A 24377-nucleotide genomic window follows, 5' to 3' on the forward strand; every position below is an offset into this window, starting at 1 on the left:
TTGGATTATCTAAGTTTCTGTAATGACTGATATAAATAACGACAAAGTTACTTTTGTTATTTATTAGAAAACTTCAAAATTTCACAATAATGTTGTAACTAATCTGTTTTACATGCGTCCTCTCCTGAATTGTGATAAAAGCTAGACTTCTGCAGTAACTACTAGCCAAAAGCTTTCAGTGTCACAAAATGGGCTAAGAGAAAAATCCTGGTGTGTCAAATGGAAAGTTTGGATCCAATTCGAATGGCTGAAGTGAGAAATTTGGCTCCACAATTGGAGAATTGGTAGCTGAGGTGTTGGTGGAAATTATCTCGGTGAAATCGGATTCAGAATGGTGCAAATTTTGAAGCCCTGAAAAATTGTTCATCTGAAATGGTGAAATAGAATAGTAGTTTGGTTCAGGTGTAGCTGGAGACATGAAAGATGGAGAGCTTGATGCAGCTCCCATGCTTTCATATGTTGGAGGAAAAGAAAAGGGAAATGCCGAGTTTTTATTGTCCAAGTCCTCAGTATTAACCCTCAGATTCTTTTGAAAGTTAAAGAGGGTTTCTTGCGGTTGCTGTTGATTTCTGTTATTGCTATTATTTTGCTTCTGCTCTTGTTTTTCTGGAGATGCTGGTGTTGGAACTGATTGTTGGCCATGAGAACAAGTGTGTATTCCTCGGTATGTGACCTCGAATATGGTGGGATCTTCGTCTGATCTTTGAACTTGTTTTGTAGCCCAGCAGTTCTGCGTGTTTCTATAGGTGCACCTGTAATAGCTTCTGTACAAAAACAGCAGTTTCTTGTAAGATTTTCAGATGTTTGAATATTGAAGCCGCATTTCTATGTGGACTTGTGTGCTAAAATGTGACTGATCAATTGGACGGATAACGTATGTCTGACTCTCATTGTCATGTTATTTGCTACATGACAATAGCACCAAAATAAATACAATAAATTTAAAAACTAGGCAGGTGTGGCGCAGTAGTTACACGGGAATTTCTATCGGTAGAAGTTTCCATCCAATTACCCGAAAAATCTTACTTTCTAAATTATTGCAACAAAGTAGATTGTAACAAGAAAGTATTATAACCTGGGATATTTGGCTCCAAGAATATCTTTCTGCCCATATTTTCTCCAGCTATAGCCATCATCATGAGGTCCTTCAAGTCCATTCTCAGAGCTCACTCTAACTTGATCAGTCCATCTCGGCATTGTCTTTCTGCAAAAGCATTGTACTACTAAGTTAGCCATAGTCCAAGAATTACAACCAACCATAGGGCCATACCCTTCATAACCTCACCTTTTCTTTGAGGCATCATTATGAGCACCGTCAAAATCATCACTTCCAGGACTCCCATTCATGGATATAGGAGACTCTGGAACAGTAGCAGGTGCAACACTAACACCGCCAGCATTTTGTTGCTGAATCAGAGAACCACTCCAGTTAAGAATCAAGAGAGACTTCTCATAAGAAGATAAAATCCTCTGAATTAACGAGTCCCTAGTTTCAACTGATGATGCTGAATTCAGATGCACCCTTAACTGTTTTGCTAGCTCCATTCCTTGGATTAGCTCTCTTACCAAAGTGTGCTGCTCCCAGCTCAAACCACTCTCCATATTTCTATATACTTCAATCTTATCGGTCACTGAACTATCCTTTTCCTTGGTACGATAGAAGAAGTTGTTACTATTACTACTTCATCAACAAGCACATAGCATATATATACTTAACTTCAAACGTTATATGTTGGTTAATAAGCAAGAGAAGAAACGCAGAATAAGGAGAGAGTTTAAGGTATGAATTGTTGGGTTGATTTGGAAAATGAAAGGAGAAGAGAAGATATATATACATACTTGTGATAAAGAATATAAAAAAAGTTTGAAGTTTGACTGAGAAAACGAGTTTTTCAGCTTAGACTAGTCTATGGTCATACATGAAAATATTAGAGAGAGGAGAGTATGGAGGTCCAAGTGAAGAGTGCTGACCAATTCTCCCTTCAAATACTTCAAAAGTAACAGAAAAAAGGATTTGTGGTTTAAGACAAGGAATGATTGGGATTGAGACTTTGAGGAGGAAATTATATAAGAAAAGTAGAAGGTCAAAGTTCAAGAATAAGAGTAAAAGTAAGGTAAAGAGTAGACCAAGAAAATTCAAACCTCATTGCGCGTTTGCTCCCGACTTAATTAATACTTCTACTGATCTATTAGCACTGTTTAAAACTGGTCAATTCCCTTTTAATCACCACTTCTGGATAATGCTTTGTGGGGTTTTAATTGAGGGTTGTTAGTAATTTAATTGTCTTAATTATTTAAAAGAAAACCCTTTTTCCTAAAAGAAAAATATGATGTTTAATTTTCGAGAATCTAATTTTGAGTTCTTTTAAGGAAACCCACTTATAATTAATAATGAGTTTTTTTTTTTTTTAATGAGTTGATCTATTTTTCTTTTTTAAAGTTAAGGTCACATTTTTGGAGCTTGGTGGGTATTAACCAAGTATAAATTAAGATATGCATGTGTGTATCACTAGACCCCATGAAAGACAAATCACATGGAAGAAATAGCAAATGATTAACGTTACAAGCAGAGAGAATTGCCATATCTGCTAAATTTAGTCTCAACCACTTTGAGTTTTAAGCTTTGGTTAAGCCAGGCAGATTTTAATCCACCCCAATCAAACCAAAATAAATACTTGCAATTCTGAAACATCTAAAGCTCCCAAGTATCTGTTGAAGATCAAAAGGAAAACACAGGAGATCATGGCAAAATCCAACATATCAAAGACAACAATCAAGGACTGCTGGTCAAGGCCTCAGTTTCTGTCATCACAGGCCAGAAAGCTGAAGTCAAGAGCAACCTTTCTTCCATACACTTCTACCAACCTCAGAATAGGAATGGAACGTTAATGTAGGGATCAGAATCTAGTAGCATAGCAATAAGACCATTTGAACTCAATATGTATATATTATGCTCATTCTTACACTTGTAATCTCAGAATTCATATCAATAAACATCACAGATTAATATCCAACATTATTTTCATAATTTCTACATGGTATCAGAGCAGGAGTGATCATGTCATCATCTACCCAAACAATAAAAAACCCAACCAATCAAATTTCTCATCATGTCTCAAAATGATCTTACCAAACTCACCAACATCACATTAACAGGCAATCAAAATTATTTCCAATGGTCGAGAGCAGTACAGTGGAAGAAAAGAATTAGGGTTCATCACAGGGACCCGAAAGAAGCCACAACTAATCAACCCCAATCAACCAACAAAAGAAGAGATTGAGGAAATCGAAGATTGGCAGACGACTGACCATATGGTCATGTCGCTTCTGACCAACACGATTGAGCCTCAGATTGCCAGGTTATGCATGTTGTTGGCATCATCACAGTAATATAGGAGAAATTGAAAAAATTATATGGACAAGAGCAAAACTATGCATATATTCAATTTGAAACAGGGAATTAGCGTAAGTAAAATAGAGAACTCGGTCCAGAGCGAGTTACGCGACCGAGGTATTGACTCGGTGGGAGGAGCTACAGAGCTACCTCCCACCTACTACAGACCCCGAAGAAATAAGGCAGAGAGCAGAGCAGGACTTGGTGTTTACTTACCTGGGCGGGCTCGATTCGAGCTACGAAGCAGTTAGGTCACAAGTTTTATTGTCCAACAAACTCTCCAGCCTCGACGCGGTCATCGCCCTTGTTCAACAAGAGGAGACCAGGCGTGCTACTATAGGAGCAATAACGAATCAAAGCAACACAGAAAACAGGGCCTTCGTCTCTCACTCGCGAGAGTCGGCTCGGTCGAGGACGCCTAAGTATCGAGAGATGTGACTATTGCAAGAAGCAAGGTTACTCTTCCATGCGCTGCTGGCATCACCACCCACACCTTCGGCCGACACTCAGCCGATGAGAATGAGGGAGCGAAAGGAGATACAGAAGAGAGGCAAAATTTGGCGGCATGGGCATGCTGAACGTGTCTAATCCTAAGGGTTATGATGCGTTCAGCGGGTCGGACGTAGAAAACAGATCGGCATCTTTTAATTCTACCCGACCCGACTCTGCTACCTATGCCCGACTCTGCTACCTATCACAGGCCAGAAAGCTGAAGTCAAGAGCAACCTTTCTTCCATACACTTCTACCAACCTCAGAATAGGAATGGAACGTTAATGTAGGGATCAGAATCTAGTAGCATAGCAATAAGACCATTTGAACTCAATATGTATATATTATGCTCATTCTTACACTTGTAATCCCGAATTCATATCAATAAACATCATGATTAATATCCAACATTATTTTCATAATTTCTACATGGTATCGCAGGCAGGAGTGATCATGTCATCATCTACCCAAACAATAAAAAACCCAACCAATCAAATTTCTCATCATGTCTCAAAATGATCTTACCAAACTCACCAACATCACATTAACAGGCAATCAAAATTATTTCCAATGGTCGAGAGCGATGTTGGAAGAAAAGAATTAGGGTTCATCACAGGGACCCGAAAGAAGCCACAACTAATCAACCCCAATCAACCAACAAAAGAAGAGATTGAGGAAATCGAAGATTGGCAGACGACTGACCATATGGTCATGTCGCTTCTGACCAACACGATTGAGCCTCAGATTGCCAGGTTATGCATGTTGTTGGCATCATCACAGGCAATATAGGAGAAATTGAAAAAATTATATGGACAAGAGCAAAACTATGCGCATATATTCAATTTGAAACAGGAATTAGCGTAAGTAAAATAGAGAACTCGGTCCAGAGCGAGTTACGCGACCGAGGTATTGACTCGGTGGGAGGAGCTACAGAGCTACCTCCCACCTACTACAGACCCCGAAGAAATAAGGCAGAGAGCAGAGCAGGACTTGGTGTTTACTTACCTGGGCGGGCTCGATTCGAGCTACGAAGCAGTTAGGTCACAAGTTTTATTGTCCAACAAACTCTCCAGCCTCGACGCGGTCATCGCCCTTGTTCAACAAGAGGAGACCAGGCGTGCTACTATAGGAGCAATAACGAATCAAAGCAACACAGAAAACAGGGCCTTCGTCTCTCACTCGCGAGAGTCGGCTCGGGTGCGAGGGACGCCTAACAGCGTCGAGAGATGTGACTATTGCAAGAAGCAAGGTTACTCTTCCATGCGCTGCTGGCATCACCACCCACACCTTCGGCCGACACTCAGCCGATGAGAATGAGGGAGCGAAAGGAGATACAGAAGAGAGGCAAAATTTGGCGGCATGGGCATGCTGAACGTGTCTAATCCTAAGGGTTATGATGCGTTGGTGGTGACGTAAAGATCGGCATCTTTTAATTCTACCCGACCCGACTCTGCTACCTATGCCCGACTCTGCTACCTATCACAGGCCAGAAAGCTGAAGTCAAGAGCAACCTTTCTTCCATACACTTCTACCAACCTCAGAATAGGAATGGAACGTTAATGTAGGGATCAGAATCTAGTAGCATAGCAATAAGACCATTTGAACTTAATATGTATATATTATGCTCATTCTTACACTTGTAATCTCAGAATTCATATCAATAAACATCACAGATTAATATCCAACATTATTTTCATAATTTCTACATGGTATCAGAGCAGGAGTGATCATGTCATCATCTACCCAAACAATAAAAAACCCAACCAATCAAATTTCTCATCATGTCTCAAAATGATCTTACCAAACTCACCAACATCACATTAACAGGCAATCAAAATTATTTCCAATGGTCGAGAGCAGTACAGTGGAAGAAAAGAATTAGGGTTCATCACAGGGACCCGAAAGAAGCCACAACTAATCAACCCCAATCAACCAACAAAAGAAGAGATTGAGGAAATCGAAGATTGGCAGACGACTGACCATATGGTCATGTCGCTTCCGACCAACACGATTGAGCCTCAGGATTGCCAGTTATGCATGTTGTTGGCATCATCACAGGCAATATAGGAGAAATTGAAAAAATTATATGGACAAGAGCAAAACTATGCGCATATATTCAATTTGAAACAGGAATTAGCGTAAGTAAAATAGAGAACTCGGTCCAGAGCGAGTTACGCGACCGAGGTATTGACTCGGTGGGAGGCCATGAGCTACCTCCCACTACTCTGAACCCAAGAAATAAGGCGAGAGCGAGCGGGACTTGGTGTTTACTTACCGGGCGGGCTCGATTCGAGCCTCACAAGCGATTAGGTCACAAGTTTTATTGTCCAACAAACTCTCCGTACTGACGCGGTCATCGCCCTTGTTCAACAAGAGGAGACCGGGCGTGCTACTATAGGAGCAATAACGAATCAAAGCAACACAGAAAACAGGGCCTTCGTCTCACTCGCGAGAGTCGGCCGGTGCGAGGGCCTAACAGTCGAGAGATGTGACTATTGCAAGAAGCAAGGTTACTCTTCCATGCTTGCCGGCATCACCACCACACCTTGGTACCGAGCACTCGGTAGTGAGAATGAGGGGCGAAAGGAGATACGGGAAGAGAGGCAAAATTTGGCGGCATGGGCATGCTGAACGTGTCTAATCCTAAGGGTTATGATGCGTTCAGCGGGTCGGACGTAGAAAACAGATCGGCATCTTTTAATTCTACCCGACCCGACTCTGCTACCTATGCCCGACTCTGCTACCTATCACAGGCCAGAAAGCTGAAGTCAAGAGCAACCTTTCTTCCATACACTTCTACCAACCTCAGAATAGGAATGGAACGTTAATGTAGGGATCAGAATCTAGTAGCATAGCAATAAGACCATTTGAACTCAATATGTATATATTATGCTCATTCTTACACTTGTAATCTCAGAATTCATATCAATAAACATCACAGATTAATATCCAACATTATTTTCATAATTTCTACATGGTATCAGAGCAGGAGTGATCATGTCATCATCTACCCAAACAATAAAAAACCCAACCAATCAAATTTCTCATCATGTCTCAAAATGATCTTACCAAACTCACCAACATCACATTAACAGGCAATCAAAATTATTTCCAATGGTCGAGAGCAGTACAGTGGAAGAAAAGAATTAGGGTTCATCACAGGGACCCGAAAGAAGCCACAACTAATCAACCCCAATCAACCAACAAAAGAAGAGATTGAGGAAATCGAAGATTGGCAGACGACTGACCATATGGTCATGTCGCTTCTGACCAACACGATTGAGCCTCAGATTGCCAGGTTATGCATGTTGTTGGCATCATCACAGGCAATATAGGAGAAATTGAAAAAATTATATGGACAAGAGCAAAACTATGCGCATATATTCAATTTGAAACAGGAATTAGCGTAAGTAAAATAGAGAACTCGGTCCGGAGGCGAGTTCTGTGACCGAGTATTGACTCGGTGGGAGGAGCTACAGAGCTACCTCCCACCTACTACAGACCCCGAAGAAATAAGGCAGAGAGCAGAGCAGGACTTGGTGTTTACTTACCTGGGCGGGCTCGATTCGAGCTACGAAGCAGTTAGGTCACAAGTTTTATTGTCCAACAAACTCTCCAGGCCTCGGCGGTCATCGCCTTGTTCAACAAGAGGAGACCAGCGTGCTACTATAGGAGCAATAACGAATCAAAGCAACACAGAAAACAGGGCCTTCGTCTCTCACTCGCGAGAGTCGGCTCGGGTGCGAGGGACGCCTAACAGCGTCGAGAGATGTGACTATTGCAAGAAGCAAGGTTACTCTTCCATGCGCTGCTGGCATCACCACCCACCTTCTACCGACACTCACCGGTGGGTGAGAATGAGGGCGAAAGGAGATACTGAGAGAGGCAAAATTTGGCGGCATGGGCATGCTGAACGTGTCTAATCCTAAGGGTTATGATGCGTTCAGCGGGTCGGACGTAGAAAACAGATCGGCATCTTTTAATTCTACCCGACCCGACTCTGCTACCTATGCCCGACTCGGTACCGGGTTGTTAGCCCAGCCCAATTGTACTGCATGGGCCAATCCAGAGCCAGGGCCTAACCCATCTCGATCCGGCCAACCAATGACCTCACAGGGCCAATCAGTTCAGGCCCAACCCGCCAACCCGACCCGAGTCCGGCCCACCAGAAAATTATCAAATTTCTCAAATTTTGTCTCAACTCCAGTCTATTTTACAACTTCAACAGTCCCGTGGGACAGGTTTAATATCTCAAAATTATAAAAAATCTTCTAAATAGATTATTGACTCTGGTGCAACCGATCACATGACTTGGGATCCGACAAAATTACACAATTTTGTCCCTACAGATTCTCAACATGTGATCGTTGCAAATAGAAGTCGAGTTGAAATCTCTGGTTTTGGCTCCTCAAATTTGTTTTATAATACTAATCCAATTCATAACATTCTTTTATTATCTAATTTTACGTCTAATTTATTATCTGTTGGTAAAATAACTCGCACTTTAAATTGTAATATAATTTTCTCACCATCTTCTGTAATATTTCAGGATCGCAACACCGGGAAGACGATTGGTGAGGGATACCTTAAAAATGGATTATACTACCTTACTGACCCTACCAATCAGTGTCTTATCTCCTCCAAATCTCTCAACCACAGCATATTACTTCATAGGCGATTTGGGCATCCGGCTGATAAAGTTTTAAATCAATTATTTTGTCTTAAAATAGATTCTGGTTGTTGTGACACTTACAAATTTTTAAAGCATACTAGATTACCTTTTCCTGTGTCCTCTATCATCTCAACAAAAATATTTGATTTAATTCACTCTGATGTTTGGGGACCTGCCCCCTGTATCTCCTACAATCATTTTCATTACTTTGTCACCTTTATTAATGATTTCTCTCGCATCACTTGGGTCTATTTGTTAAAAGGAGAAAATGAAGTCTTTTCTTATTTTCAAAATTTTTTCAACTTCATTCAAAACCAGTATAATGCCGACATTAAAACCTTCAGATCCGATAACGACACTAAATATATCAATAAACAATTTTCAGATCTCTTTTCCACTACAGGCATCTTGCACCAAACTACCTACATTTACACTCCCGAGCAAAATGGAGTTTGTGAAAGAAAAAATCGTCGTCTTCTTGAAGTCAATAGTTCTTACTTTTTCAAAATAATGTACCTCAAGTATTTTGGTCTGATGCTCTCCAAACTGCTGCCTATCTCATTAATCGCCTACCTAGTCCAAAACTCAAAAATCTTAGTCCTTTTGAAATTCTCAAGGGTAGGAAAATTGAACTAGGGCACATTAGAGTTTTTGGCTGCACAGCCTTTGTTCATGTTAAACGTTCTCATAAACTGGATTCAAGCTCTGTCAAAACAGTTTTCTTAGGATACTCTTCTGGAAAAAATGGGTATAAGTGTTATGACCCGTGCACACACAAGACCTATATCTCTAGGGATGTGACTTTCGATGAATACACACCTTATTCTACTAACCCTCATCCCACTCGTAGGCCTTTCTTGTTATTTCCGGATAACCCTTCCTCTCTTGACAGTTCTGCTCTCTCTCTCCTCCATCCATTGAGGAGACAGCTTCCGCAGCAAATCCGGAGGCCAACCCTTCCGGGGGAGCCAGTATCATTCTCGAGGCCACTTCTTCAGGGGGAGATAGATCACCAGTTGAAGAAGTCGCCCCATGAAGATCATCTAGACCTACCAGACCACTGGTCAGACTAAGGGACTATGTGTCCCACAAGGTGACGTATCCTATTCAAAATTTCGTGAGCTACCATAGCATATCCAATTCATATAGGACCTATCTAGATAAACTAATTTCTCATACTGAGCCATCTTCCTTCTATGAAGCTAACACCGATCCTAAATGGTGTCAAACTATGAAGGAGGAGCTTCAGGCTCTTGAAAAAAATGACACCTGGGAATTAATCTCACTACCACAGAATAAAAAACCTGTTGGGTGCAAATGGGTGTATAAAATTAAATGTAAACATGATGGGTCGGTTGAGCCATACAAGGCCAGACTGGTAGCAAAGGGGTTCACTCAAACATATGGGGTAGAATATTAGGAAACCTTTGAACCAGTAGCAAAAATGAGCACAGTTCGCATTTTATTGTCTGTTGCTACTAACTCAGGATGGAGCCTATGTCAAATAGATGTAAAAAACGCATTCCTCCAAGGGTCTCTCTCGAAGAGGTATACATGACTTTACCTCCAGGTTATGAACCTACAAATGACCAATCCCTAGTATGTAAGCTAAAAAAGGCCATCTATGGATTGAAGCATTCTCCAAGAGCATGGTATGCCAAGCTAAGCCATTTTCTTTTAAAACTTAATTTCGTTAAATGTGCATCTGATTCTTCTATGTTTGTCAAACATACTCACGCATGCACCATCATTATTCTTATTTATGTTGATGACATCATCATAACAGGTAACAATAATGAAGAAATTGAGGAAGTGAAACAAAAATTAAAAGAGGAATCTGACATCAAAGATCTCGAGCACCTATCCTACTTTCTCGGAATAGAAATAGCCAAATCTCATAAAGGCCTATTTCTATTCCAAAGGAAGTACGTCCTTGATTTATTAAAAGAAACAGGAAAACTAGGAGTAAAACCTGTAGATACACCAATGGAAACTAAAGTTAAACTTAATCTTGAAGATGGCAATCCTTTAGACAATGTAGGGTACTATCAACGATTAGTAGGGAAACTAATCTATCTCACTATAACCAGACCTGACATCACCTATGCTGTAAGCATGGTAAGTCAGTTCATGCATGCCCCTCTCGCACTAGCCACTTAGATGCCATCAATAGGATTTTAAGGTATCTTAAAAGCACTCCTGGTCAAGGAATTTGGATGAAAAATAACAGTTCAAATGATACCATTGGTTTTTCTGATACAGATTGGACCGGAAGTTGTGACAGAAAATCAACCTCTGGTTTTTGTACATTTGTGGGTGGCAACCTAGTAACTTGGAAAAGCAAGAAACAAATCAGAATCACAACTAAGATGGATTAAGAAAGTACTTACAGATATGGGAATTAAGACCAGAGGTCCAATAAAGATGTATTGCGACAATCAAGCAACAAGACATATTCCTTCAAACCCCGTCTTCCATGAGCACACCAAGCATATCGAAGTAGATTGTCACTTTATAAGAGAAAAGGTTCAGGCTGGAGAAATTGAAACCTCGTTCGTTAGAAGCAATGAACAATTGGCAGATATTCTCACGAAAGCTCTGAATAAATCTGACCATAAGAACCTTCTCAGCAAGATGGGATCGATTAACCTATTCGAACCCATCTTGAGGGGGAGTGTTGAAGATCAAAAGGAAAACACAGGAGATCATGGCAAAATTTAACAGATCAAAGACAACAGTCAAGGACTCAGCTTCTGTCATCACAGGCCAGAAAGCTGAAGTCAGGAGCAACCTTTCTTCCCTATGGAAGAAAGGTCACTTCTACCAACCTCAGAATAGAAATGAAACGTTAATGTAGGGATCAGAATCTAGTAGCATAGCAATAAGACCATTTGATCTGTATATATTATGCTCATTCTTACACTTGTAATCTCAGAATTCATATCAATAATCATCACAGATTAATATCTAACATTATTTTCATAATTTCTACAGTATCCTAATTCAAGATAATTAACCTTAAAATTTGACATCACTGAAAAAAATCGTGATCAGTTGAGAAAAGTATAAGAAATAATAAAAAAGTAATTGGGAATGAGATTTTTAAGGATGGAGATATAAAGAAGTGAACAGTGAGTAAAGCACGCTTGAAAACTTTTTATAAATGAAGGAGGAAACTATTCTCATTATCACCAAATACACAAAACTCGAATTCAATAGATATACTTCTCGAGCTTTACCCGTTCTTAGCCTTAGTTCCATTTATTATCTTATAGCAGCAACCAAATATATAATAAATGCCTATGTATGTATATATATAAGATTTATATTTAATAAGCTTACAGTATGCACTTATTGTAACATGATATCTGCAGCTAATAATAGTGGAAATAACGTTAATGCATAAGAAGATCACAGTTTCAATTCATGTAATCTGTAAAGGAAAAGAAAAATAATTATATATTAGTTGAATTTTAATGAAGAAAAGTAGTTGGCTATTTCATGCAACGCGGTTTTTGTGGAAAATACTGCAATTCTTTAACCAATTAATGACCAAAGAATTCTCGTCCAATAAATTAATTAGAAGAAAAAAGAGGTTCTAGAATATGTAAATAGGTACGTGTAATCTTGACCAGGCCTTCATCTTATTAGAGACACGACCCCTCTAAGTGGTTGTTCTATGTGTTAAAGTTGCAGGAGATTTTTTCTATTCTATGTTTTTCAACATTTGACCTATTCGTCTATTCTTTTCGGAAAAACAAACATGGCATGGCGCAGCGCTGCTTCAAAAAGTTTCTTGAGAGAAGCTACTGATTTTCTTGTTCAAGAGTTTGAATCTGAACCTGGAAATGGAATCATCGTTTTCTTCATATATATATATATATATATATATATATATATAACTAGATAACGGCATTTCGTATATATTTGAATCGACATTTCCATTCCTGGTAGAATATAACTGACATAAATGAGTGTGCATGGACATGCATTCTTTCTTGCTTGGCTAGCAATTATTATTACAATGCATGGCCAAAATTAATTAATTATGAAAAAATATAAATATTAAAAGCACAAAACTAGAGGGCGAGGGATCAAATACGTAGAGCTTCAACTTTCAAACTCATTTCTTCTCCTAGCAAATTCTGCATTATGTCTCATTATCCAAAATCTCTCTATTTCTTCTGCTGTTCGCCCTGGAACTCTGCCTGCTATCAAGTCCCACCTGTTCAAAACTCATCTCAAATATTAATCTACATTCTAATCATATTTAATAATATTCGGTTAAAATCTATTATTCATTTCATTTTAAAATAAGGCATAAAAAATAAAATAAAATAAAAATAATACAGTATTTTGTTGTTATAGAATAGAGTAATTTACTAATGTAGAATTTATTTGAAAATTCTATCTATTTTATTAAAATTTAATCTAACTATAATCAATTCCATATAAATTTGATAATGTAAAATTCTAAATTAACTTTTATTTCTTTTGGAGCATAACAATTTTAATTTTACAAATAAATTCTATAAGTTTTATATATTTCAACTAAACATAATATAAATGAATTGTTTCAAGTATACACGGTATAATTACACCAACGGCCACTTAACTTGCACTAAATTTATTTTTGGTCATATAATTTTTTTTTTGTTTTATTAAAGTCATTTAATTTTAAGTTGGGTAATAAATTGGTCACTTGTTTAATATTTGATGGTTTATTCATCGGAGAAAAACTTCTAAATCTACCACATAGAATCTCTAATGCTATATAATAAGATCCCTAGTTCGTTTATTTTGTAATTAGCATTCAGATTTAATTAATTTAGTGGTTAGACACTCATTTAATATTGAAGTTTTTACACCAAATAGCAACTAATTATACATTTTTAAATAGACATGTAGACATGTAAGAAACATAAAGAAAAAATAACTTAAATACGAAAAAATGCAAAGATATTACTAATTTAATGATTAGGCACTCTTCTATTTTTTTTATTTTTTACATACTTTCTTTATTGGTTATTGTTATTATTATTGTATTTTTTTTACTTTTGAAATAATGTCTTGTTAAAAATAAATATATAATAATATTAATTAATTAATCTGAAAAAAAATAATTTATTGTAATAATAAATTAAAAAAGAATAGAAGATGAGAAGACAAGAAAGAAAATTTACAGTTAAAATTTATTATTAAAAAATCTAGAGAATTTCTGAAGCTTAAAGTTGTGTTTGATTTTAAATTAAATTAATAGTTCAGTTAAATAATTTAATGCCTAGGATAGTGACTTGCTAATTTTCTAAAACATGTATTAATCTAATATTAAATGCTCTAGACATATCATTATTTTAGTGAGATAAATCACTAGATTTTAGATAAGTGACTAATTTATTATCCAAACTTAAAGTTAAATGATTGTAGTGAAACAAAAAAAAAAAGATATATAACTAAATTGAAAGTTAATGAAAAATTAAATAACCATTGGTATAATTATCCCTAAATATACATAATAAAAGAAAATTGAATATCACTTGAGGAAAAAACGTGACATTTGACTGATAAAAGTTCATTAATTTATGAACACTTTGCTGTGCTTACTTATTGATGTGCTATAATCTTTAATATTTTAATTTGAAAAAGAAAAGAAACTAGATTCTGAACATCAAATAGTTTCTATCACTAGAAAAATAATATTCAGGTAAATATACATTTCTTCGAGAATGAGAAAAAATGAACTGAAATTAATAATCGGATAGATTATATTATTGGGGTTCTTAAATATACTGAAAATTACATCAACCAAACAATATTTTTATGTTTAATTTTTTCCCAAAAATTGGATATAGTTAGTAGTGTCACATCCTGGATTACAGAAAATCATACTTCAAATGATATTAATTTATTATACTTTATCATCTAAATTTTTAAGCTGTATTTTTGTAATTTTTATATTTTACACATGAATGTCTATTAAATCTAAAGTGTGAATATGCATAAGCTTATTTCAATTTGTGCTATAATATGAATTTAAACATTTCAATTACAAAGGCTCTACTATAAAAAATTTAAGCTGTTACAATTTTATATTTCTAACCTTCTCTATAGATAATAACACCTTTTTTATTTATTTTCTGTACACCTCTAAGACATGAGAATTTATATAGTAGTGCACTAATCAGATTTTGCTCTTATAATATACTCAAATTTTATTATCATTAAGTGGAGCTCGGGTAATTTACAAGCTTAATTAAATAATTACATTTTTATATAATTTATAATATAGATATTATTCAAACTGTAATTTGATCGTATTCTAGTATTAATTTAAAAATACTCATTTTTGTATATAATAGAATAAGAATAATTGAGCTGAACTTTAACATTTAATTGGGTCAAATTCAAGTATGAGAAACTCCATCGAGCTAGTTCAGATGACAAACTTCGAAATCTGAAATCAAATTAAGCTAAAATCCAATGAGAAATTCGATTACCTAATCTATGTATTTAAATGAGCAAGATTCGCCGTACCCTCTCTCTCTCTATATATATATATCCATATACAAAGTTTTTGACACTTAATTTGGAAAAAGAAAACTCGGAATGGACCACAGTCTATAAATGGAAGCAGGAAGCTGGTTTTAGTCATATTTATGCATGACAGGACAGAACCATAATAACAGGCATTGATAGCTTGAAAACTAGGTATGCCATACCGACAAATTTCGCAATTTAGATGCATTAGACTTTACCCTTTGTTTACACTCTCACATGAAACCCTAATGAGAAATTTGACATAAACAGGAAGAATGTGATGGGATGGGATTGCATGGATTGACAAATGGATAGAATGTTGAAGCCTAATGTGGCTATATACTATTAATTAAGCTGAAAGAAAAAGGTTTAATTTTAAAATTCCTTGTAGAGATCCTATCTATGTTGCCATTTATATATTTATTGGTAAATCAGGGTATGTTTATTAGTATAAAATAATTAAATTATGTTAATAATTTAATATTAAATATAAAATATTTTATATAATTTAATAATAAGTAAGTGGTAAACGGAGATTGCATATAGATATAATAATAGTTCAGAGTCCAGTACTGCAATTAATTGCGAAATAAATAATAATAAATGCACACCATATTTGAAGTGGGTGTGATTGTTAATAACAGTCTCCGTTTTATTTTTTTGGAACAGAGAGAGTATTTTTATTTCATGGAACAAACAATCATTTGAGATTCTTCTATTTTGTGTCCTTCTAAAATGACTAGTGTGCACCACTTATTTCTAAAAGGTTCTTCTTCTTGGATGGCTGTTTCTAAAATTAAGTTTTTAGCAGATTATTACAATGAGAACTGAAGTCATTCTAAAGAAAACAAGTTAATTAAATTGTTTTATCATGTATCTACCTTTAGATTTTCTGATTCTAATTTAAAATTGGTTTATTTTGAAAACTTTATATGGTATAACATGCTTTTTTTAATATTAATGGTTTAAATTTATTTTAAGAATTAAAAATTTTAAAAATAATTTTAAATAGAGAAATAAAAGTACTATTTGAGATACTGAGTTCTATTATATATATTTCGTTACTAAAAATATATCTGAAGTATTTGATATTAATAAATTTATTCATTTATTTGTTAGAATATAACAAAAAAAGTGAGTTTGTTATTTAAATACGATAGAATTAAAAAGAAAAATGACTGAGCTAGGGCGGTTTCATTACTAGATTATTTCCTATTTCTTCCTTGTACAAAGTAACCAGTTTTATATGCACTGACTTTCACTCGCAACAGCCATATATCCATGGACAAACTACTGATCCATTTCTAAAACATATGTATAGGACTGCATAGCAACATGGTTTCACCAACGCAAGACTCCTGCTTGTCTCTCCTTAAAATGTACTCTCAAAGTTTTATTCAAACCCATTTCATCCTTTTATTTATAAAAACTTTAAAGAATCGAGAACTAAAGAGAGACAATTGATTAAGATTGTATATCAAATCTTTACATATACAAATACCTGTTGCCAACCAGCCTATACATTCTGTTGATGAGATCTTCTTCTTGTTCAGCCATCTTGATGAAATCCCATTCGCTACTGCTCACTTCTACTTGACAACCAAAATCCAATAAAAGAAACACATATATTAATGCATAAAAACAACATAATCTTGTCTCAATTTTAACCGAGTCCTCTCTTAATTCGGAAAGAATTAAGCATAGAATGGAAGGTTCTTAAATAAGAATTGGATGAGTTTTAGTTCAGAAGATTCAACATGGTTAAGAAAAAAAAAAAAAAAAAGTCTCGAGTTTAAAGTTTAGTCTCGATGGATTATGTAAAAAATAAAATAATAATAGAAAAGGAACCTAAAGAAAATCATACTATGCGTAGATAAAGAAAATTAAAAGAAAACCTTCTGAAGAGCATCTCGCAGTACTCTTGGCTTGCTTCCGAGGACGTTCAGCCATTGTTTTTGTATGAACAATATACAAGAAATGGTGAAAAAGTAATTCTTTCCGAGAGTAGCGAAGAAGCTTGGATTAATCAAACAGTTGTTGCTGCTGCTGCTACAAGTGATAAATAAAAGGGGCAGTTAGGACTTGTTATGGGAGATTGTAAGAAAGAGATGGAGAATGGCCCTAAATAAATTTTGTGATAAGTAGTAAGTAGTAAATGCAGTGCTATATATGGAGGAGGATCAGTATTTTTATATTTTATGAAATGGAATGTCTGGTGAACTAGATAAGGGTAGGGATAATGATAAGAGTTTGACTTGACTTGTAGTTACTAGTTGTTGCCACTTCTTTGTTGACTGCTCCAACTTGTGTTTGGATTTGTCAGCAAAAAGAAAATTAAAATATATATGTCTGTTCGATGGATAATGAATTTGTAGATATCGATGATATATTTCTTTCAATTGTACAATCTAATTAATTAAATATTGGATTCAAAGAAATGTACTTTATTATTATCATTTTTTTTCCATTGTTTCTTAACAAGATTTAATTAACCAACATTAAATCTTAGCCTAATCATTCAATGATCCCATTCATATTCTTTAGCGAAAGACATAATATTTATTTGACCAAGATTTATGGATACAAATAGGAATATTTAAAATTTTATTTAAATTGACATAATTAACTTTTAGTTTAGGAAGAAGATAGTACTGTTATGTATCCGTTTCTAAGAACTCCTATTTTCTCATTTTCTGTTAAATAACTAGTCTTTAGGTTGATCTATTCTTAAGGCTAGTGGAGTTAGTTTTGCTTTTTATTTTGACGTATCTACATGGATACATGTTTTCTCTCTTTTCTGTTTCTTGTAAGGCTTTAAATAGCCATCTTTTATTAATGAATAAGTGAGCTGAATGTTACATTTCAAATATCAGTGTTTTTTCTTTAACATTTGGTATCAGAGCAAAAGCATAAGGGTCTGATAGAGTTTTAGCTCGAATGAAACATTGAGAGAAACACAGTGGACAAGAAATAGTATTTGTGAGAAAGACTAAAAGTAGAGATGGCTGAGAATATCAGTACCAACAGAAAGTTCGTACAATCAGCGATTCCAAGATTTGATGGATACTATGAACACTGGGCAAAGCTGATGGAAAATTTCCTTCGTACAAAGGAATATTGGAGTGTAATTGAGGAAGGGATTGATTCGGTTCAGTGAGCACTCGGGCAAATGTATGATGAAGGTAATCGGTACTAAAAGATAAAAAGGTTAAAAATTATCTCTATCAAGCTATCGTTAGAGAAATCATAGAGACCATCCTCAACGATGATACCTTAAAGTAGATATGGGACTCTATGAAGCAGAAATTCAAGGGTTCCACGAGGGTGAAGAAGGCTCAACTCCAGACACTAAAGACAGAATTTGAACTCCTCAGAATGAAGGAAGGAGAGACTGTTAATGCATATTTCGGGTGTACTCTTTCCATTGCCAAACACATGAAAGCATGTGGAGAGGTAGTGCAGGAGAGGGAAATTACGGGAAAGATTCTCAAGTCTCTAGTCCCAAAATTTAATTATGTTGTATGTTCTATTGAAGAGTCCAATAATGTTGACACTCTTACAGTCGACGAACTTCAAAGTAGTCTCTTTATCCACGAGCAGAGAATGAAGAATGTTGATGGGGAAGAACAAGTCTTACTAAAGGTGACTCATGAAGTGAAAGCAGACAAAGGAAGGGGGAGAGGACGAGGAGGAGGCAGAGGAAATGGAAGAGGAAAATCATTCAATAAAGCTAATGTGGAATGCTACCATTGTCACAATCTTGGTCACTTCCAATATGAATGTCCTACTTTGAGAAAACAAACAAATTATGTCAAGCTAGATGAGATGGGAGAGTCAGACAAAAAAGAGGAGATTTTACTAATGGCTTATATTGATGAAGTTGGAGCAAAGAAAGAAGACATTTGGTTCTTGGACTCAGGATGTAGTAATCACATGTGTGGTAATAAGGCCTTATTCTCTGAGTTTATGGAAATTTCTCAACAGACCGTGAAGCTAGGGAACAACACCAGAATGCAAGTCTCAGGTAAGGGAAGCATCAAAATGAAGGTAGATGATGTCGACTTTGTTATAAGTGATGTCTTTTGTGTGCCTGAGCTCAAAAACAATCCTCTGATCATATGACAGCTTCAAGAGAGGGGTCTTTCTATTCTTATAGAAGCTGCAATGTGCAAAATTTCTCATCCTCAGAAAGGTTTGATTGTCCAAACCAAAATGACGACAAATCAGATGTTTATTCTGGTAGCAAGAACGTTGTCCATGTTTTTGCCTCTAAAAATAAGAAATTTTTTTCAACACAGCAACAGAAGACCTTACTCACTTATGGCACTATAGATTAGGACACATCAGCAACAAAAGTCTCAAAACTTTGCTGGAGAAGAAGATGGTGCAGGGTCTACCTCAACTAACATTCACAAATGAAGTCTGTGTCGATTGTTTGAAAGGAAAACAACATAGAGAGCCCATTCCGAAGAGAAGCACTTGGAGAGCAACTCAGAGGTTAGAACTTATTCACGCCGATTTGTATGGTCCAATCTCGCCAATTTCTAATAGTAGCAGTAAATATGTGCTATGCTTGATTGATGATTATAGTCGAAAGGCCTGGTCATATTTCCTTCGTGCAAAATTAGAAACCTTTGCTATGTTCAAATCCTTTAAAATCTTTGTTGAGAAAGAAACAGGTCTTGCTATTAAGTGTTTGTGAACAGATCAAGGAGGGGAGTTCGCCTCTACTAAGTTTAACAATTTTTGTAGAGAAAATGGAATTAGAAGGCAATTAACAACAGCGTATACCCCACAAAGTAAAGGAAGAAATGGTGATGAATTGTGTGAGGAGCATGCTGTCTGAAAAAGGAATTCCAAAATCCTTTTGGCCGAAAGTGGTGAAGTGGGCTATTTATGTGCTAAATCGTTGTCCAACTATAGCCTTGGAGGACGCCACACCAGAAGAAGTTTGGAGTGGAGTAAAGCCATCGATTGCACATCTCAGAGTTTTTGGATGTGTGTGTCATATCCATGTACCAGATACCAAAAGAACCAAACTGGAAAGTAAAAGCATAAGTGGTGTGTTTTTAGGAATCAGTGATGAATCAAAGGGATATAAAATATATGACCCTGTGACAAAGAAAGTAATAGTAAGCAAAGATGTAGTGTTTAAAGAAAAGGAAAAATGGGATTGGGATAAGAGCTATGAACAATAGTTACTCATGGAGCTCGAGTGGGCAAAAAATGAAGATGAAGTGGCAGGAAATAATGCAAATACTGATGTTGTTGAAGAACATGCTGCTGGAATTGAAGATGGAAATGGAACAAGCGCAGTTTCTTTAAATTCAAATTCCAGTTCTTCTTCAAACTCTGATACGAAAGCAAGAATCAGAAGGCCACCAAGTTGGATGAATGTTTATGTAAGTGGGGAAGGACTCTCAGAAAGGGAAGAAATTGATGTGAATTTTGTTGTTAGTGCAGGTACAGATCCTGTGAGCTTTGAAGAAGCTGTAAAAAATGAAAATTAGAGGAAAGCTATGGAGATCGAAATTAAAAGCATAGAGAAGAATGACACATGGTTTCTCATTGATTTACCAACAGGTGCAAAGCCAATTGGAGTAAAATGGGTCTATAAAAACAAAATTTAATGAGCACGGTGAAGTGGAGAAATTCAAAGTCCGATTAGTCGCAAAAGGATATGTGCAGTGGTATGGAATTGATTATGCTGAAGTCTTCGCATCAGTAGCTCATATGGACACTATAAGAATGATTCTTGCTCTAGCAGCTCAGAAGGATTGGATGGTATATCAACTAGACGTGAAATCAGCATTCTTGCATGGAGAGCTTATGGAGGATGTGTATGTAGAGCAGCCTAGAGGTTTTGAGAAGAAAGAAGAGCCAAATAAAGTGTATAAGCTCAAAAAGACTCTTTATGGACTAAAACAAGCACCTCGAGCTTGGTTTAGTCGCATTGAGGCATATTTCTTGAAAGAAGGATTTGAGAAATGTTCCAATGAGCAAACCTTGTTTGTGAAAACCAATAATAAAGGTAATCTTTTGATTATAAGTTTATATGTTGATGATTTAATCTATACTAGAAATGATGAAACCATGATAGGAGAATTTAAGAAATCAATGATGAAGGAGTTCGACATGACGGACTTAGGGAGGATGAGGTATTTTCTTGGAATTGAGGTGCAACAAAATAGAAATGGAATTTTCATCCGTCAAAAAAATATGCAAGAGATGTGATTAAGCGATTTTGGATGGAGGACTGTAATGCTGTCTCAAATCCTATAGTTCCTGGTTTTAAAATTTCGAAAGATGAGCATGGAGTTGCGATTGACAACACTTTTTACAAACAAATGGTTGGAAGTTTGATTTATCTAATATCGACTCGTCCAGATTTGATGTATGCAGTAAGCTTAGTTAGTAGGTACATGTTTCAACCTATAAAGCTTCATCTCATGGCTGCAAAAAGGGTGTTAAGGTATGTAAAAAGAACTACTAATCTTGGCATCTTATATCAAAGGAAGGCAAGTGGCATGTTGACTGCCTATACTAACACTGACTATGCTAGATGTTTGAAAGATAGGAAAAGTACTACAGGATATGTGTTTTTAATGAGTTCAGAGGCAGTAGGTTGGACATCTAGAAAACAGCCAATTGTGACGTTATCAACAAAGGACGCGGAATATGTAGCCGCAGCAACATGTGCCTGTCAAGCGATGTGGATGAAGATGGTTCTTAAAAGACTTGGCTGCAGCGAAGAATGCACAACTATTTTCTGTGACAACAGTTCCACAATAAAGCTGTCCAAAAACCCAGTAATGCACAAGAGGAGTAAGCATATTGCAATTCGATTCCATTTCCTAAGGGATTTGTATAATGAAGGTGCAGTCCTTTTAGTTCATTGTGGTTCACAAGATCAAGTTGCGGATATTCTAACTAAGCCTCTCAAGCTAGAACAATTTCAGAAGCTTAGAGATTTACTTGGAGTATGTGAAATGCCATAAGTAAATTAAGCAATCTGCTTAGTTTAAGGGAGGGTTTGTTATATAGCCGTTTCCAAGAACTGCTATTTTCTCACTTTCTATTAAATAAGTTCCTAGTCTTTAGGTTGATCTATTCTTAAGGCTAGTGGAGTTTGTTTTGCTTTTTGTTTTGACGTATCTACATGGATACCTGTTTCCTCTCTTTTCTGTTTCTTGTAAGGCTTTAAATGGCCATTTTTATTAATAAATAAGTGAGCTGAATGTTACATTTCAAATATCAGTGTTTTTTCTTTAACAAATACTATGTTAAGCAATGAGCCTTTGTCAAAATACTAAAATTGGAATTACTAGGAGCCTTTTGGCTCTCTTATTCCAGTAGGACTGGCGCTCAGAAAGCGAAGCTCAACCAGGATCCTTAAATTTAGTCTGGTCATTTGATTCTTAATAAAGCCGGCGCCTAGAAAGCAACGCTCGACTATGGACCTTTACTCCGACAATCAAATTTTCACAGCCTAGAGAATTGTATTTGACCAAGGCAAATCCCAAAGATATTCTTTTACTACTAGTCTCTGATTAATACCAATGCTCATGCAGTCCTGATGCAATCCATCAGGTGGCATGTTATATTGTCGCTTCATCTTGAAATTACAACCATAGCATCAATAATAATTAAAAAAAGCATAAATCACAAACATACATAAATTATTCAATAACATATTAAGAATAAAAGTTAAATAGTCTCAAGTATAGCAAATATGAAAATCATATGTGATGATAATAATAATAATTAATATGATAGCAAAAATAAAAATAATAATGGTAATAATATCGATAATAATGAAAATAAAATTAACAATAATAATACTATTAGTAATCATAATAATTATTAATTAAATAAAATTAATAATAATAATAATCATAATAACATTGCATTTAATTTAGACATGACATATGTGGAGTTGATTATATGACTTTAACTCACAGTTCTACTACACTCCGCAGTCTGTTCCTACGCCTTGGGTGGAGCTGACTTTGATGGATTATTTATTTACGAAAATAACTCAATTAATAAGATATCTTACTTTTTTTCTAGGCCTAAACTTCTAGATTAGATTGTATAAAAAATTCGAATTCAAAATTTTGGCAAAATCTGTCCTAAAATATGGACGTTTATTTCTCGTATGTCGGATCCAGAACTTGCTAGAAACACTTCAAATATTTCACATTTTTTTAACGGGAATCGAACTACCAAAATTATATTATTTTTCCGACTCTGCAACACAATCTAAACCATAATTAAAAAAAAAATAGTCCAGAAAAATAATAATATTATTTCCAATACAATCACGCAATATTCCTTATATTTAATTTAATTAATCAAGATCTAAATTTACATAACAGAATATTAACTCATTTTGAAATTAATCTGCAAAAATTTTAAAATCAGGCTACTAACTAATTAAATAATTTAATTAATTAATTATAACTAATAATTTATACACTAATTATTTTCTAATAATTTTAAAATAATTTTTAAAGTCTAAATAATATTATATCGAGCCGAACTTTAAGCGTCCGGAAAATACTGTGGTTCGAAAGCTGGTACCGCCAATAGTGTCAGATCTCGAATTCGGAAGCGTCGTGAAGCTTGAGTCGTGGGGAGTCCAAATATGCAAACGTTTTCGTCTGAAACTCGCCGGAATTCACCGAATCAAGGCGGAAAAGTTTCGGCTCCGGCGAGATTGCCGACAGAGGAAAAATAGTAGGGAGCATGATTCCAGCGTTGGATTAGCGAAAGGAAGACAGAAGGCGGCTGTTCTCGCGGTGGCAGCGAGGGAGGAGCTTTCCTTCCTCCAACTCGTTGTCGACAGCAAGAAAGAAGAATAAGAAGGCGATGCCGACAAGGGAGGGGGAAGAAGAAGGAGTTTGCGGTGGTTGGAAGAAGGGGACAGGTGACGAAAAGGAAGGGAATGGGAGAGGAGGAAGAGAGGTGGCATCGGGGAGAGAGAAAAAGAAGAAGAGGGGATTTTTCTTTTATAATATCTTTCCTATATAATAAAAAATAGAAAAACGCAAATGATTCCTCCCTTCAAAAAGTTGATACTTAAAAAAGTTGCTACAATGAGCCTTTGATTCAATTTTATTTATTTATTTATTTATAAGTATAAAATATTAACTCATTAATAATTAAATGTGGTATAAATTTTGAAATTTTTTAAATTATTTTTAATAAAAATTAAAAAATTAAAACTAAAATTCACAGATAGCACAGTTTATTTAGATTTTATTTTATTCAATCTAGTAAAT

At 35.6% G+C, this 24377-nt stretch overlaps 3 protein-coding genes across 3 annotated transcripts; 1 reads left to right on the plus strand and 2 right to left on the minus strand.

Annotated features, from left to right (window-relative positions):
- Nucleotides 1-32: 32 nt before the first annotated feature.
- LOC8287752 (probable WRKY transcription factor 41) lies at nucleotides 33-1811 on the minus strand. The gene is made up of 3 exons (XM_002509895.4): nucleotides 1286-1811; nucleotides 1076-1204; nucleotides 33-764 (listed from the first exon to the last, which is right to left on the minus strand). Exons 1-3 carry the CDS (start codon nucleotides 1600-1602, stop codon nucleotides 194-196), a joined length of 1017 nt encoding a protein of 338 aa, XP_002509941.1. The 5' UTR covers nucleotides 1603-1811; the 3' UTR covers nucleotides 33-193.
- Nucleotides 1812-12480: 10669 nt separating this feature from the next.
- Nucleotides 12481-17256, minus strand: LOC8287753 (transcription factor CPC). The gene is made up of 3 exons (XM_015728959.3): nucleotides 16989-17256; nucleotides 16595-16682; nucleotides 12481-12781 (listed from the first exon to the last, which is right to left on the minus strand). The coding sequence occupies exons 1-3, from the start codon at nucleotides 17041-17043 to the stop codon at nucleotides 12667-12669; spliced, it is 258 nt and encodes an 85-aa protein (XP_015584445.1). The 5' UTR covers nucleotides 17044-17256; the 3' UTR covers nucleotides 12481-12666.
- A 4085-nt stretch (nucleotides 17257-21341) lies between these two features.
- On the plus strand, nucleotides 21342-22091 carry LOC125370037 (secreted RxLR effector protein 161-like). Its single transcript, XM_048373615.1, has one exon. The coding sequence runs from the start codon at nucleotides 21342-21344 to the stop codon at nucleotides 22089-22091; it is 750 nt and encodes a 249-aa protein (XP_048229572.1).
- The last annotated feature ends 2286 nt before the right edge of the window (nucleotides 22092-24377 follow it).

The sequence above is a fragment of the Ricinus communis genome, chromosome 5 (genome assembly GCF_019578655.1).
Source record: "Ricinus communis isolate WT05 ecotype wild-type chromosome 5, ASM1957865v1, whole genome shotgun sequence".
In the NCBI taxonomy this organism is placed as follows: domain Eukaryota; kingdom Viridiplantae; phylum Streptophyta; class Magnoliopsida; order Malpighiales; family Euphorbiaceae; genus Ricinus; species Ricinus communis.

Bases quoted from the DNA above. Each gene is read 5' to 3' on its own strand.
- LOC8287752 (XM_002509895.4), bottom strand. From the start codon at position 1,602: ATGGAGAGTGGTTTGAGCTGGGAGCAGCACACTTTGGTAAGAGAGCTA. The intron at 1,205-1,285 runs GTGAGGTTATGA...ATGCTTTTGCAG, and splicing joins AATGATGCCTCAAAGAAAAG to AAAGACAATGCCGAGATGGA. The intron at 765-1,075 runs GTTATAATACTT...GTTTTTGTACAG, and splicing joins CTTGGAGCCAAATATCCCAG to AAGCTATTACAGGTGCACCT.
- LOC8287753 (XM_015728959.3), bottom strand. From the start codon at position 17,043: ATGGCTGAACGTCCTCGGAAGCAAGCCAAGAGTACTGCGAGATGCTCT. The intron at 16,683-16,988 runs GTTTTCTTTTAA...GTTGTCAAGTAG, and splicing joins TGCGAGATGCTCTTCAGAAG to AAGTGAGCAGTAGCGAATGG. The intron at 12,782-16,594 runs GTATTTGTATAT...AGTTTTGAACAG, and splicing joins TATAGGCTGGTTGGCAACAG to GTGGGACTTGATAGCAGGCA.
- LOC125370037 (XM_048373615.1), top strand. From the start codon at position 21,342: ATGGAGGACTGTAATGCTGTCTCAAATCCTATAGTTCCTGGTTTTAAA.